We start from the raw sequence: 13,310 nt of genomic DNA on the forward strand, positions 1-13,310 counted from the left end.
CTGCCTCCTTCCCCACAGGGTGATGTCGTGTCCCTGGTCGGACGGTGCCGGGAGTGTGGGACAAGAAGGAGCTGGACGAGAGGGCGGGACGCCTCAGGCCTCCAATCTTCCGGAAGGCTCTGGCCCCGGAACAGGTGCTTCTGCGTTCAGGACTCAGCCAGCAGCGCTGCCTCTCCCCAGGCGGGGACAGGACAGCCGTGTCACCGAGCTCCTTCCTGCAGGCAGCACTCCGGGGCCTTCTCACCCTGTGCTCCAAGAGGGGACAAAGGACCGTATGCGAGGAAACCACTCCGGGTCAGAAGTCCCCAACCGCTTCCAGCCGCGAGACTGCTCCACGCTGGTGGCTGTCCACAGTCCAGACACGCACACCCGCACCCAGGAGACAGCTCACACCCCCACGCTCCCCGCCCGGGCAGTGCACACTCTGTGCATATGCATCTTGCACGTGAACACACGCCCATGTACACTCACGCGCACACGATGTACAAGAACACACCCTGCCTCATGCACACCCGCCCCCTCGGACGTGCACACGCCACATACAGGCCCCTGGGTACAGGCACCCGTGCACATGTGCACACCCAGCTCACACCCAACACCCACCTATACAAGACACACGCACACACCCAGACACACATCCCTAAACCCATACGTGCGCACGTACGAGCACGCGTGTGTACGAACCCCAGATCCACCCTCCGTGTACATATACTACCCCCCATGCACACATCCACGCGTTTGTGGATGCTACGCACATGCACAGTAACCTACATTCTGCACACACACTCCCGTACCTACACACGTGCACACACGTGCGCTCTTACCTAAGTAACGCCCACCTGCACGCACACAACCTTCTGTTCACACCCCCACGTGTGCATGTCTGTGCCCGCTGCAGCCCACGCGGGCAATCGCCCACACACGGCTGCGCGTGAGCTCACACCCCACCGTGTGCACACACCCACCCGCACGCGGGCACGCACGCACACGCAGCATGCCTGAGACCACTTATCGTACAGGAGAGTCAGAATTCACCTGGCAGACATCAAACCTTACAGCCACCGTCCCCGACCACTGCCCGTTCTCTCCCCAGACTTTACGGGGGCTCATGCCCTCCCCACATGGTACAGCAGCTCCAAACCCCACACGGGGAACCCTGGTCACGCACATGGTTTCAAAAATAGAGAGGAGCTAAAGGAGGAGGGGCCGTGTGTCTTGGGCAGTGGGGGAGGGGGGCAACGTGGCACGTGACCCAGGCAGGGGGGAAGGGGATGACCCCGGGATCGGGGGAGGGGTGGACGATGGGGCAGCGGGGGGAGGGCGCCCTGGGCAGCATGGGGACCGGCCTTAGGAGCACTGGGTCGGTCTGTGCCAGAGCAGGTGCGGGGACTGCGCTCAGATCACAAGGGTTTCAGACCCGGAGCTGGGCTCTGGCGTTCCAAGGCTGCCGATCTCTTTAGGAAAACCCTTTCGCCTCTCTTGTCCCACACGCCCATCTTGGGACACCACTGTGTTACTTCCTAATTAAAGGAAATCGACCTGTAATCGATCACTTAATAACTTAATCGACCAGCCAAGCAGCCCCTGCGCCTGTGAAGCCAGCACTGGTAGGACATCAGGTGTCCCCTCCTTTGTCACAGCTCCTGTCTCTAGCCAGAGCGAGCTCTCCGCCCCTAAGGGCCCAGGGGGCCCCGTAGGCCGCCCTGGAGGGCCCAGGACACCACCTGCAGTGAGTGCCTTCTCAGGCATGTTCACAGGTGCCGGGCTGGGGCAGGGACGCCTCCGGGCCGTCCTCCTCCCACACGTCATGGACCTTGCCGAGGGCAGGGTGAACCCGTCCCGTGTGCACAGCCGCCCCTCCCCAGGCCCTGGTGAACAACGACCAGCACCCACGGGCGGCTCTCTGAAGTTCCTCCCACGTGGCACGAGATCACCCCCTTCTCCTGTCCAGGGGCGACAGAGGCCCCAGACGAGCGGGCTGCCGGGCGGCGGCCGCTTTCCGGGGGAGGCCTGTGCCCGCCCTGCCAGGAGCCGCCAGCCCAGGACCCCACTGTCCTATGTGGCCACGTGAGGGCTGACGTCCTTCCAAAGTCTCGCCGTGTCTGGGGGGTGGCCAGGCGGGCATCTCTGCTGCTCCCCACCAGGGCACTGGCCACGAGGCCCTGTGAGCTCTGCACTCGGGAGAAACTCGAGAAGCAGACGCCAGCTCTAGGTGGCCGTGTCCACAAGGCCGTGGCCTCTGCCCCAGGTGCCCCCAGGCCTCCTCCCTCCTCGCCAGCTCAACAAAGCCTGGAGAGAGACCCCGGAGGTTGTTCAAACAGGGGGCACTCGGGGGGCCTGGCCTACCACACCCGGGACGAGGCAGCGTGACAAACCCTAAGAATCTTGTCAGGTCTCAGGTGCATCTGGAAGGACATCTGACCGCACGTCGCTATACCCGTGAGGGGTCGGGGCCGTGAGGAGGCGTGCTTGGTCAGCACCCACCTGGGAACTGCCGGGGCACCGACCAGGACCCAGTCCCTGCCTCTCTGGTCCCCTGGAACTCCCGCCGTGGCCCTCTCGGCCGGAGCCTGGGCCCCGAGGTCAGAGGGGCACCTGCCCATGCCCCCGAGCCGCAGGAAGTCACTCGTCCAGTGGTCTGTGGGGCCCCCTTCCGGCCTCCACACGTGTGACTGAACTATGGCTCGGGGAAGGGAGGCCCCTCGCAGACGCACGAAGGCCTGTCTGGTTTTCGAGCTCGTTCTGGGAGCAGAGCTGTTAGGTCTGGTGATACTCCCCCTGCACCCCCCCACCCCCCATTACAAACTTTCCCGAACGTGCCCGGGATCTAAAAGCAGAGAGAGGGAAGGGAGGAGTCTGGGGACAGGGTCTCCATGTCTTGAGGGTACCCTCCCCCCAGGATGCCTGGCCCACCCTCTGCTGGCCTCTCTTTGCCCCACGCCCTCTGAGAGCCTGGGTGCCTGTGTGGGCCGTGCCCCTCACGAGGGGATGGGGTGTCGTCGCTGTAGACCGCGAGATTCCGTAAACATCGGAGTAAAACCCAGCGAAAGCTTCTCCGCCCGAGAAAGAGAAAAACAGCCAAAAACTCACCCAACACACGACGTTGTGGAAAACCCTGATGCTCCCAGAAAGACCCAGAACCCAGAGCAGCTGCTGGGGGCCCCCAGTGTGCCAGTCTGAGAAGGCAATATTTTGCGTACTTAAAAACATCTTTTGTTAAGGGAAGCTAGCGGAAGCTACGGAAGCTACCAAGCTCTTCTTGTCCTCAGCTGGCTGCTGGCTTCGGGCCGTGGAAGGGCAGGGAGAAGGGTTACCCGCTCGTCCGGCAAGCGGGTGCTCCTTACCTGGGAGGGAACGAGATGTCCAGTTCATACAGTCTGTCCTTAAAAACAGACAGCTCTTTGTCAAATTCTAAGAGCTAAAGAAAAGAAACAGAAAAACATAAGGTCACTTTGCTGTGCCGCACCGGCGGGGGGTGGGGGTGGGGGTCGGTCCGCTGCAGGAGCCATGGAACCCGCGGGAAACACGCCTGGCGGACCGACTGGACCCGTGCGGGGAGCCCTGCCGACAGCCGCCCACTGGTGTCCCTGGAGAGGCCACGGGTGCCCAGGAGGCCCTTCTCAAAACCATGAGGGGCAGCAGACAGCACAGCCACCGGCCACGGCGGCGGCCCGCAGGGCGGACACAGTTCTTTGTTTTGCCCGAGCTAAGTCACGGAGCAAGCCACGTGGACCTCGCACGGGAGCGTGATTAAAAATGGCCACAGGGCGCCAGGGTGGCTCAGCCGGTTAAGCGTCCGACTCGATTCCAGCTCAGGTCACGATCTCACGATTCCCACGACTGAGCTCCGTGTCGGGTTCTGTGCGGACGGTGCGGAGCCTGCTTGGAATTCTCTCTCTCTTTCTCTCTCTCTCTCTCTCCCCCTCTCTCTGCCCCTCCCCTGCTCACTCTGTCTCTCTCAAAATAAATAAACGTTATGGGGCGCCTGGGTGGCGCAGTCGGTTAAGCGTCCGACTTCAGCCAGGTCACGATCTCGCGGTCCATGAGTTCGAGCCCCGCGTCAGGCTCTGGGCTGATGGCTCGGAGCCTGTTTCTGATTCTGTGTCTCCCTCTCTCTCTGCCCCTCCCCCATTCATGCTCTGTCTCTCTCTGTCCCAAAAATAAATAAACGTTGAAAAAAAAAAAAAATTAAAAATAAATAAATAAATAAATAAACGTTAAAAAAAATGTTTGTTAAAAAAGAACGGCCGAGTCGGCACACCGGGGGGACCCCAAGAGCACACGTGGGTTCCTGCTTGCGGAGGACAGAGTCCTGCCCCGCGGACCCCTCGGAACCAAAGCCCGCCCTCCCCCGGGGAGGCAGGGGTGCCACCGGTGGCCTGGCCACGCTGGCTGTGCCAAGGCTGCACTGCCCACAGCTTCCGGACGTGCCCGTAAGTCGCGTCCCCACGCAGCCCGGCCCCCGCCTGAGCACCCGCGCCCGGTGCTCTCCTCGCGTGGGCCAGAGGGCGACACCCGGACGGAGCTGTCGTGGGGCTGTGGGGTGGGAGGGTATCCAGTCCCCTTGCACACACGCTTGACCGCACCTCACACACGTTCCTGCTGAAGCCTGCACGCTCACAGACACCAGCCTCAGACCCCACCTGGGGAGGCTCAGATGCTGGGGTCGGGGGCCCGGATCCCCCGGGAGCCACTCGCGAGCCCACGTCCGCCGAGCACGACCCTGCTCAGCGAGGCCCCAACGGGCATGGGGCTGAGGGCCCCCGGGGGGAGGGGAGGCACAGGGAGGCGGGCGGAGGACCACGGGGGGAGGGGAAGCTTGTGGGAGGGCACGGGGGCTTGGCTTCCAGGGCACCACATGGCCTTGCTGCCCCCACATCAGGGGGAAACTCTCGCTCCTCTTCCAGAGTGGGCTCCAGGCCAAGCCGCTTCCGGAAAGTTCCTGAGTCGGGTCCTCAGTGGAGCCGGGGATAGAGGAAGTCTTCAGGGAGAGAGAGACACTCCCTGGGGCCTGGACAGGGCCTGCACTTACACACATGTTTACACATACGTCTGTGCTGGTAGACACACTCGTATTTACACACGCACACTCACACGACTATAGTGTGTGGCTCCCGTAGGTCACCCTGGCGCTTGAATTCTTGGCCTTCCCGGGTCGGAGGCAGGCCCCGTGTGCGGGGGGCACGGGGCGCTCAGGGTGGCTGCTGGCTTCATGCAGGTCCTGTGTGCAAGGGAGAGGAGCCAGCCTACCCGAGGCCGCGAGCCGGGGTTCCGGAAAGGACCCGTGCGTCTGGAGAAGTTTGGCCACGGCTGACGGGCGGTTCAAGGAGACGTCGACGGCACGTTCCTTTCCACACGGTGACTCTTTTCAGCCGCAGAGCCAGCCAACCTGCTGGTCCCCCCAACCCAGCTGACTCTTAGAGAAACGCAGCATGGCAGACAGAGATGCCGCGAGACCCTCCCTGTCCCCGGTGGCCACACCCTGGACGGCCGTGTCCCGAGAACCCTGCGCACGCACGTGTCCACAAAGAACAGCTCGCGTCGGGGGACACTGGCGTTCCCGCGCCTTCCTCCCGCCGCGGGTTCCCGACTCCACCCGGCGCGAGTCCCTGGGCTTCTCCGGCCACGGGCCCTCGCTGCTCCTCTGGGGTCAGGGTGCCGCTGCCCGGCGCCAGCGTCCCTCTCGAGGGTGACCCGCCGTGCTCCTCGGTAGCTCCGCATCTTGTCTCTTCCCGTCTGGCGTCCCGCTGTTTCTCGTGGACACATCCTTCTCCTGAGGACTCACCTCCCGCGGTTCCAACCTCCGCTCGCCAAACGCGGCCTCCCACGGCCTCACGCCGCGTTCTGCCCCACCCCCACCTGTGCTGCCCCGGTCGCAGGTGCCGCGCCTCCTTGCGCCCTCGGGCTGTGTCGCCACGAATTCGCCGGCGGGGACTTCACTGGTAACACTGCCACGAGTTCTGTGTGGTTTTTAATCTGCTGCTTCTTTCAGAGTGTGTTTGTTTGCTTCGGATTCCTTCAAGTTTTCAATCCTATTAAATACTCTTATTTTGTGATTTCTATCAGTTATTTAAACGTCTGGTGTTCTCCGAGGTGCACCCGCCCCCCCGCCCGGCTTGTGTCTCTGGACCGCAAGCTCGCCTTCCGTGGACCTTCACCTGGGGGGGCAGTAAACGTGGCGCCCGCCCTCCATCAGACAGCCGTGCGCGTCGAAGAATCGGAGGCGAGGGGCCAGGCGCTCAGACGCAAATACTCAGAACGTTCGGTCGTGAGCTGCAAGACGTTGCTCACGCTCTGGAGGGCACTCAGGGATGGCCCGGTGTCTCCCGGGCCCAACCCCACCGCTAGGACGCGGGCAGTGACCGCGCCCGATGGCCCGGTGCTCACGGCGGCCGCAGTCTCTTCCAGAGCCTCGGTCACGTCCGGTGCTCCCTCCCTCCAGGTGACAGCGGCGATGTCTCCCGTGCTCCCCGTGTGGCGCCACGTCTGGACTCTCTCGCACCGGTCCGCCTCCGTCCCCAACAGCCCGCGAGCCCCACGGGGGCATCTGTCGGTTCTGGACCCAGAACACAGCCCGGCTCCAAACGGCGCCCAGTTAGTAGCCCCAGGAATCTATTTCACAAAAGTCCAAAAGCGGTTTCGAAAGTTGCCTCGGGAAACGAGAAACTATACCTGTGCCCGGATTTCTTCCATGAGAGGGGTCTTCTCTCCCCTTCACCGCGAGATGCCCCCCGTTGCCACCCACAAAACCGCGTCCCTAACGGAGAGACGGCTGCTCGCCGGCCACGAGACCCCTGGCTGCGCAGAGCCGCCGTCCCTTGCCAGCAAGGGTTTCGTTCACGCGCACGCACGCAGGTGCTCGTTCTGTTCTGGTTTTGTCTGGCTGTGTCAGGAGACGGTGGACCAGAGTGGCCGTGGGGACGCTGACCACCCTCACTCTGCTGCGATGGCGGGGGGCTCCCGGGGCCCCATGGCCAGCCCCGGGGACACCGAGGGGCTGAAGGGGAGCGCGACGGCACACCGCGTGTGGGTGCCTGGGTGCACGTGAGCACGTGCGTGTGAGCGAGCGGCCCTCACCTGTCGCCTACTGAACATCCTCCGTGTTGTGCCGCCTCAGAAAGGGCCCCTGGAAGCCTTGCTGGGCCCTGCACCCCCTCGGTGGCCAGACCTGCCCAGAGGGCGTCCACGTGGGCGGCGTCCGCAGATGCCCTGTGAGGGGTCTGCAGGAACCTGCACACACATGGGCACACACACGCACGTGCACACGCTCCAATAAGCACAACTTGCAGCAGGCGATGAGACCCTGGAAAACCCCGGCATGAGGTGTGGTCATGGCTCTGCGTGCTGACAGGCGGGTGGCAGCCACTTGGACAGCCACGCTTCTCTGGCTAAGGGTGTGAAGTAAAATTGAAGCTAGGAAGCATCTGGTTTGGAAAGAGCGTGAATCTTCCAGCTGCCAACGAAGTGACAGAGCCCGCCTGGGAGGAGCCCTCACCTCCAGGGTCTCCGTGGGCGAGGCGCCCGCACGCTGGCCCCTGTGCCGAGGGGACTCCTTGGGGAGCACCGCCCGTAACGCACCCATCTGCCTGCTATCCTGCCTGCCTGTCCACGTGGAGACGTTCCGGAGCGCGAGCATGCTCTCACGCCAGGTCAGCGTGTACTTACGAAGCCTCTGCTGCGCGTCGGGGTCTCTGCCAGACAGACACTGTGGCGAAGGGCAAGGCCAACACCCGCCAGGCCGGGGCGCCCCTGGGCTGACACCGGCGGGGGCGGGGCACAGGTTAGTCCCACACCCGTGCACACAGCTGTAGCCCCGTGTGGCCCACGTCCTGCCCCGCGCGGTCACAAACCCCGATCTGCTGCTTCGGGTCCCCGGCCGGCTGCCAGGTTTCCGGGATGCTCCCTCGTGGGGCCAGCGAGGGGGGGACCGCGTCTGGGGCTCCGCGACGGCCACGGGGCAAACTCTAGCTGTGAGAGGTTCCTGATTAGAAATTACGTGGCATTTCTGTTGAAACGATAATTTGTATCTCTTTGAGATTTTTCACTAACACCATAACCAATTTCACATGTATCTTAAACATTCTTCTTGATTACAAAGTGAAAAACAGCTCAGGGCGTGTGTGGACAATGATAAAGGGCCTGGCGGATCGTCCGTATCTGTCAGGGCTGCACAAATCCCACTGTTACTGCAGAGACACCGCGCTGATAGAGAAAAAAGAGCCCGGAAAATCAATGCGCCTTGAGCTGAGCAGTTGCTAAACACACAGAAAACATCTCTATCCAACAGGCCAAGCGCTGTGAAAATTCCCAAGCCCTGCCCTGGGACAGCCGAGGAAAATTTAATCTCTCCAAATCCTCACCAGGGCACTCCATCCTGCAGCCCTGACAGCCACACTTATAATTAATTATACAATTTCGATGGGAATATCGACTAAACAAAGCTATAAATCATAGAAAAAGTCAATAGGCATGGACACATTCAATCATGTCCCGGCCAATGATTACTACTCTTAAAATACAATAATTATTTCCAGAAGCCAGCTTGAATTAAATTTCTGTCAGACGGGTACAAGACCGGTGCTTGATGGAGGGCGCGATGGATTTTGGGGCCGCGTCCGGCGCAGGCACATCCATCCTGAGGACGGGTAGTTTGTCCCGTGGCCGTGGGGCTGCGTGCCTCGCCGCGGCGGTGGCATGGCTCGTCACACCATTTATCTTGTCCCCCCGCGGCCGGTCCCGACGACCCTACTTCCTGTGCGTGAGTGACGCGGAGGCGGCTTTTCAACGTGCCGGGTCGCGGCCAGGGGCACGGGCGTCAGCGTGACCCCGCCAGGTGTCTCCGAAGGCACGGAGCCCCTGGGGCCCGCAGCAGCAGGGGGGCGGCGTGGCCGGCCACCCAAGCCTGGAGGAGCCAGGCAGATGCCCCGCGGAGGCCCCGGGCCCGGGCGCGCCCCCGACACGTGAGATTCCTGACAGACACGACGAAGGGGCATGTGGGGTCTTCCCCAAAACACCATGTGGAAACCTATTCTAACTCCGTGCTGCATTTTTAAATCTTTGAAATTCAAACGTTCCCCTGAACATTCGAAGTAATCTTCCTCCCTCTTAAAAAGTTTCATATGCGGATAAATACGGAAATAAAAATTATTACGTCCGACAGTGACAACACTCGTCATTTCTAACGGCAGTACCGTGAGCTCTGTCCAGATGTCAGCTCTGCCCATGATGCGGGTCCGTGTGCACCGGCCCCCCATTTCCAGAACACACGCCGTCTCCCAGGCCCCCCGCGCCACCCTGGCTCAGACCCCACGGGACGTCCTTCTGGCCCACCTCCTGCTCCTTCCCGAACGGTCCGGTCCCTGGCTGCCCCCGTGCCAGCCCCGCGTCCATGTGTCCACTGCTGGACCCTCGGCTTTGCTACTTTCCTGGTGGCCTCACTGCCCCCCGCTCCGAGGCGTTGCCTCTGCAGCAGGGGCCCCTGAAAGCCCACCCCTGACTCTGAGCTCAAGAAGTCTCACACAGCTGCCCAGAAACAGCGTGGCATGCCCGGTCTCCCGGGCACTTCACCACAACAGTGCCTCGGGCTCCCCTGTGCCCCCAGGTCCCCGGGCCCGGAAATCACAGGCGTGCTGTCCTCTTAGGTGCAGACGGCAGGCAGGACACGGTCCTTACCCTGGTGCTTCCCGCCTAGGGAAGCCGCCTGGGCTGTAAGCGTCCGCGTGCTGAGCTGGGCGCTGCGGAGGCTGCGGAGGGAGAGTCACCTTGCCTGGGCCTGAGGCCCCTCGAGGACGTGACATGTGGTCTGGCCAGGCCCGAAGGGCAGAGCCCCCGCTGGGACAGGCTGGTGGGAGGAGCAGAGCATCTGCTGGGTCCCCTGCACGGGGCGTGGGGCCGGGGGAGCACACAGAGGCTCACCGGAGGCCTGTGGCTGCGGGCCTGGAGCTGAGGCCTGACTCTCTGTGCAGGAGACAAGCCCCTGGCTGGGCTCTGGGCTGGGGGCGCGCTGGGTGGGCTCCTGCGGCGAGCGAGAGGCAGTGGCCCCGGGCTGGTGGGGACAGACGAGGGGACAGGGACGGGGGCAGTGCCTGTCGCCCGGCACTGACACGGGCAGAGCTCCACTTGCGCTGAGGGGAAACTGAGGCACAGGTGCAGCCCACGCTCAGCACGGCTGGGCTCCCAGAGGCAGAGAGGTGAGAACAGGGATGGTGGGGCGGGGCCCACGGTCCAAGAACCACCCCCAGGCTTTGGCAGAAAGACGTCCCTGACATGGTCCCAGGGGTCTCGGAGGCATGGGGGCCGGACCGCCAGGGTGCGGGCAGACTGGGAGCTGAACAGGGGTCGGCGGGGGGGGGGGGCAGCTGTGCACAGAGCCTCTACGGAGCGGGGTGGGGGGAGGGAGAGCACGAAGGAGAGAGGGCGGGCAGGTGCCCCACCCAGGGCCCGCCCCTGCGCCACGGAACCCCGGGGGCCTGGAACCTGCCACACGGGGGACGCTTAGGCCTTGGAGACTGGCAAACACCACACGTCACCTGTTGGTCTACACGAAACAGACACCGATAAGCACGTGACAAACAGGCGCTGATCCCGTCACGCGAATCTGGTCGCCCTGCACGGCCTCTCCGGACTCTGCAGGGCACGCGGTGGCTTCGGGGAAGAGGGCGGTTCCCGCGGGACCAGGGCTCCACCGACTGGTTTGAGATGCACTTTTCACGCACACGCCCTTGGTTTTGCACACATGCACGCGCACAGCCACGGAGACGCCCGGTCAGGTGCGTCAGCCGTCCGAGCACCTGGGGCGCCGCCCACACAGGGGCCGCCCGGGCCGCCCAACGACCAGACGCTGGGCCAGCAGCCACAGCCCGGGGACAGGGGACAGCGGGGCTCACCGCGGTGCCGTTGTTGTCGCGGAAAACCTCCTGGTTGAAGTAGTGGAAGACTTTCTTTTCCAGCTGAAGCATCACCTGGAAAGGAGAAGTGGACGCCAGTGTGGGCGGAGCAGAGACAGCGCCTCCCTCACAGTCCAGAGAGCCCAGCTCCAGGGGCCACGGTTGAGGGCTCTCTTACCTTCCGGTCGTTGTCCGACTCGCGGAATATCAGCTTCACCACCTCGTTGGTGTCGGCGGCCCGGACTGTCTGCATCGTGGCCTGTGTGCAGAGAGTCTGGGAAAGACACAGAAGGGACTCAGTCCCCGCAGAGAGGGGCCCGCAGCCCGTGTCCCCTGAAAGCAATCAGCACACCTCCTGGCCTCTCCCCCCTGCCCTGTCCTTTCCCGGCTGCTTCCGCCTGGCTCCACGCGTCCCCGGAAAGGGACCACGGGCCCGCCACACGGGAGCGGGAGCACGACCAGCTGACCAGGCACACTCTCCAAGGGCAGGCCTGTCGGGAAGTGCCGTGCACCTCTGGCGGCCCCGGCCTCCCTGCCCGTCTCTGTTCCCCGTGCTGCCCCCAAGCCGGTGAGGCCTGGACCCTAGATCTGCCGGAGGCTTCACTGAAATCGGCACGAGCAGCGGAGGGGCGGGGAGGTCTCTGCCCTTCACGGTGTCCCCACAGCAGGCTGGGGACACCCTGCGATGAGATCTGCCTCAGGTGGGCGGTGGGACAGGACCCGGAAGGCAACGCCAGGGAGCGCAGAGGCCATGCTGGGTTTTTGGGTCACCCCCAGGGCCGCAAGGCTGGGACACTCCCCACAGCACACCCCAGGTCATGGACTAAGTTAGATCCAGGCTTGCCGAGAAAACTCCTCTAGTGCCAGGCTGGGTGTGAGGCAGGAAAGGTGTGGATGGGTGCAGCACACTGGAGACCCCCACCCAGCGGGGCAAGCCTGCTCTGGGCAGTGAGAAGTCGCAGGCTGGGTCACGGGTACTTGGGAATATGTTCAACAAAAGAAGTTCGGGATGTGCTGAAAGGATAGACCTTCACGGGAGAGGACAGAGGACTGGGGAGCCGGCCCCCGCCCCGTGCGGCGGACGACGCTCTTTCCTCGTGGGAAGGTCCCATCACCAGGGTCCATGTGCACAACGCGTCCGGGAAGGGCAGCTGGAGGCAGAAGGCGGAGCCGAAGCTGCCTGGGGGCGGCCAAGGAGAGTCCACCCCGGCCCGAGGCCCGTCTGTAAACTACACCTCAACGGAGCCGCTCTCTAAAACGTGACTCGATGGCTTTTATTTAAAAAAGAACACTGCAGGAAAACAACGAATTCTGACTTTTTGAGCACATCCTCCACTGAAGGCCTTTGCAAAGCTGGACACACGTCCCCCAGGGCAGAGCGGCGTCAGCCCGGAGAGGCCCACTGAGGGGCCGGTTTCGGTGGAGGGGGCAGGGACCCCCGGGACGAGCCCCCCAGCCCCTCTGCAGACCCCTCCCAGGTTTGCTGGGGACACACACGCACACACACCGCCCAGCATGCGGCAGGGGAGGCAGCGGCCACCGCCACCGTCCCCAGAGCGTACTCCAGGACAGGCCATTGACATTCAGAGCACAGATCAGTTAGGCAGGTCAAGCCCCCAAAGTGGCTTTTGGACTTATGTGTCACAAACCAGTCTGGCCGCCTTCAAGCGGCGAGGATTAGAACAAGCACAGCAGAATGCGGAGCAGAGCACGGCCGCCCGGCCGCCCAGTCCCCAGTCCTCGGAGGTCCAGCTGCAGCCAGAGGCTAATGCGCTTAAGTGGCTTAAGCACTTCCGTGAATGGGGGAGGGCCCCCCGGGCGGGCAGACGGCCATTGTGGCCACCCCAGGACGCGATTCAGGGGATTCTCCCTTCTTCTCCCAAAGGCACCTGCTAGAAACTTTCTAAAGAAATTGCTTTATCTGGCCATTTCGGGCGGGCTCCCAAAGGATAAACATCTGATCAGCCCGGGCTCTCTGAGAGGGCCGCCCTGTGCCTCCTGCTCTCCGGCCCTCTCTCTGCACCCTCCCGTGGAGCCACCACATTCAAGGGGTTTTAAAGAAGTGATCAGGCCTGGCCGCGGCCTCGCCTCAGCTTTCAATCCGCAGTCATGGCCAATCATGCAGAAACGTGCCGGGGCCTTTCCGCTCGCCTCCTCACGGAAGGGATTTTTCTTTTGAGAGGAGAAAAAGAAATGCCCCAAATGCTATTTCTACAGAGCCATCCAAGATTTATTTCGTTATCAGCAGCCACACGAAGGGGCGCCAGACAGGACGTTCCTGCAGTCCGTCCTCTCGGCACTCGAGCACCTGACTTTTGTCTTGGAATCTCGCGGGGCCGCTGTCGCCAAGGACGCCCACCTGTCGTGTGGCTAAGGAAAGTCCCGTGTTTCTTCTCAGTGTGATAACTTTTGAAGTAGGCTGCC

The 13,310-nt window shown here is 63.0% G+C and overlaps 1 protein-coding gene across 3 annotated transcripts in view; it reads right to left on the reverse strand.

Moving 5' to 3' along the window:
* Positions 1–13,310, reverse strand: part of INPP5A (inositol polyphosphate-5-phosphatase A) — a 173,237-nt gene that overhangs the window by 11,635 nt on the left and 148,292 nt on the right. For all 3 annotated transcript variants that reach the window (XM_030334760.1, XM_030334761.1, XM_030334759.1), the window contains exons 10-12: positions 11,065–11,160; positions 10,887–10,961; positions 3,345–3,418 (exon numbers count right to left, since the gene is read on the reverse strand). In XM_030334760.1, coding sequence (XP_030190620.1) covers positions 3,345–3,418; positions 10,887–10,961; positions 11,065–11,160 — 245 coding nt within the window. The remainder of the gene's footprint in view (positions 1–3,344; positions 3,419–10,886; positions 10,962–11,064; positions 11,161–13,310) is intronic.

The sequence above is a fragment of the Lynx canadensis genome, chromosome D2, assembly GCF_007474595.2.
Source record: "Lynx canadensis isolate LIC74 chromosome D2, mLynCan4.pri.v2, whole genome shotgun sequence".
In the NCBI taxonomy this organism is placed as follows: Eukaryota; Metazoa; Chordata; class Mammalia; order Carnivora; family Felidae; genus Lynx; species Lynx canadensis.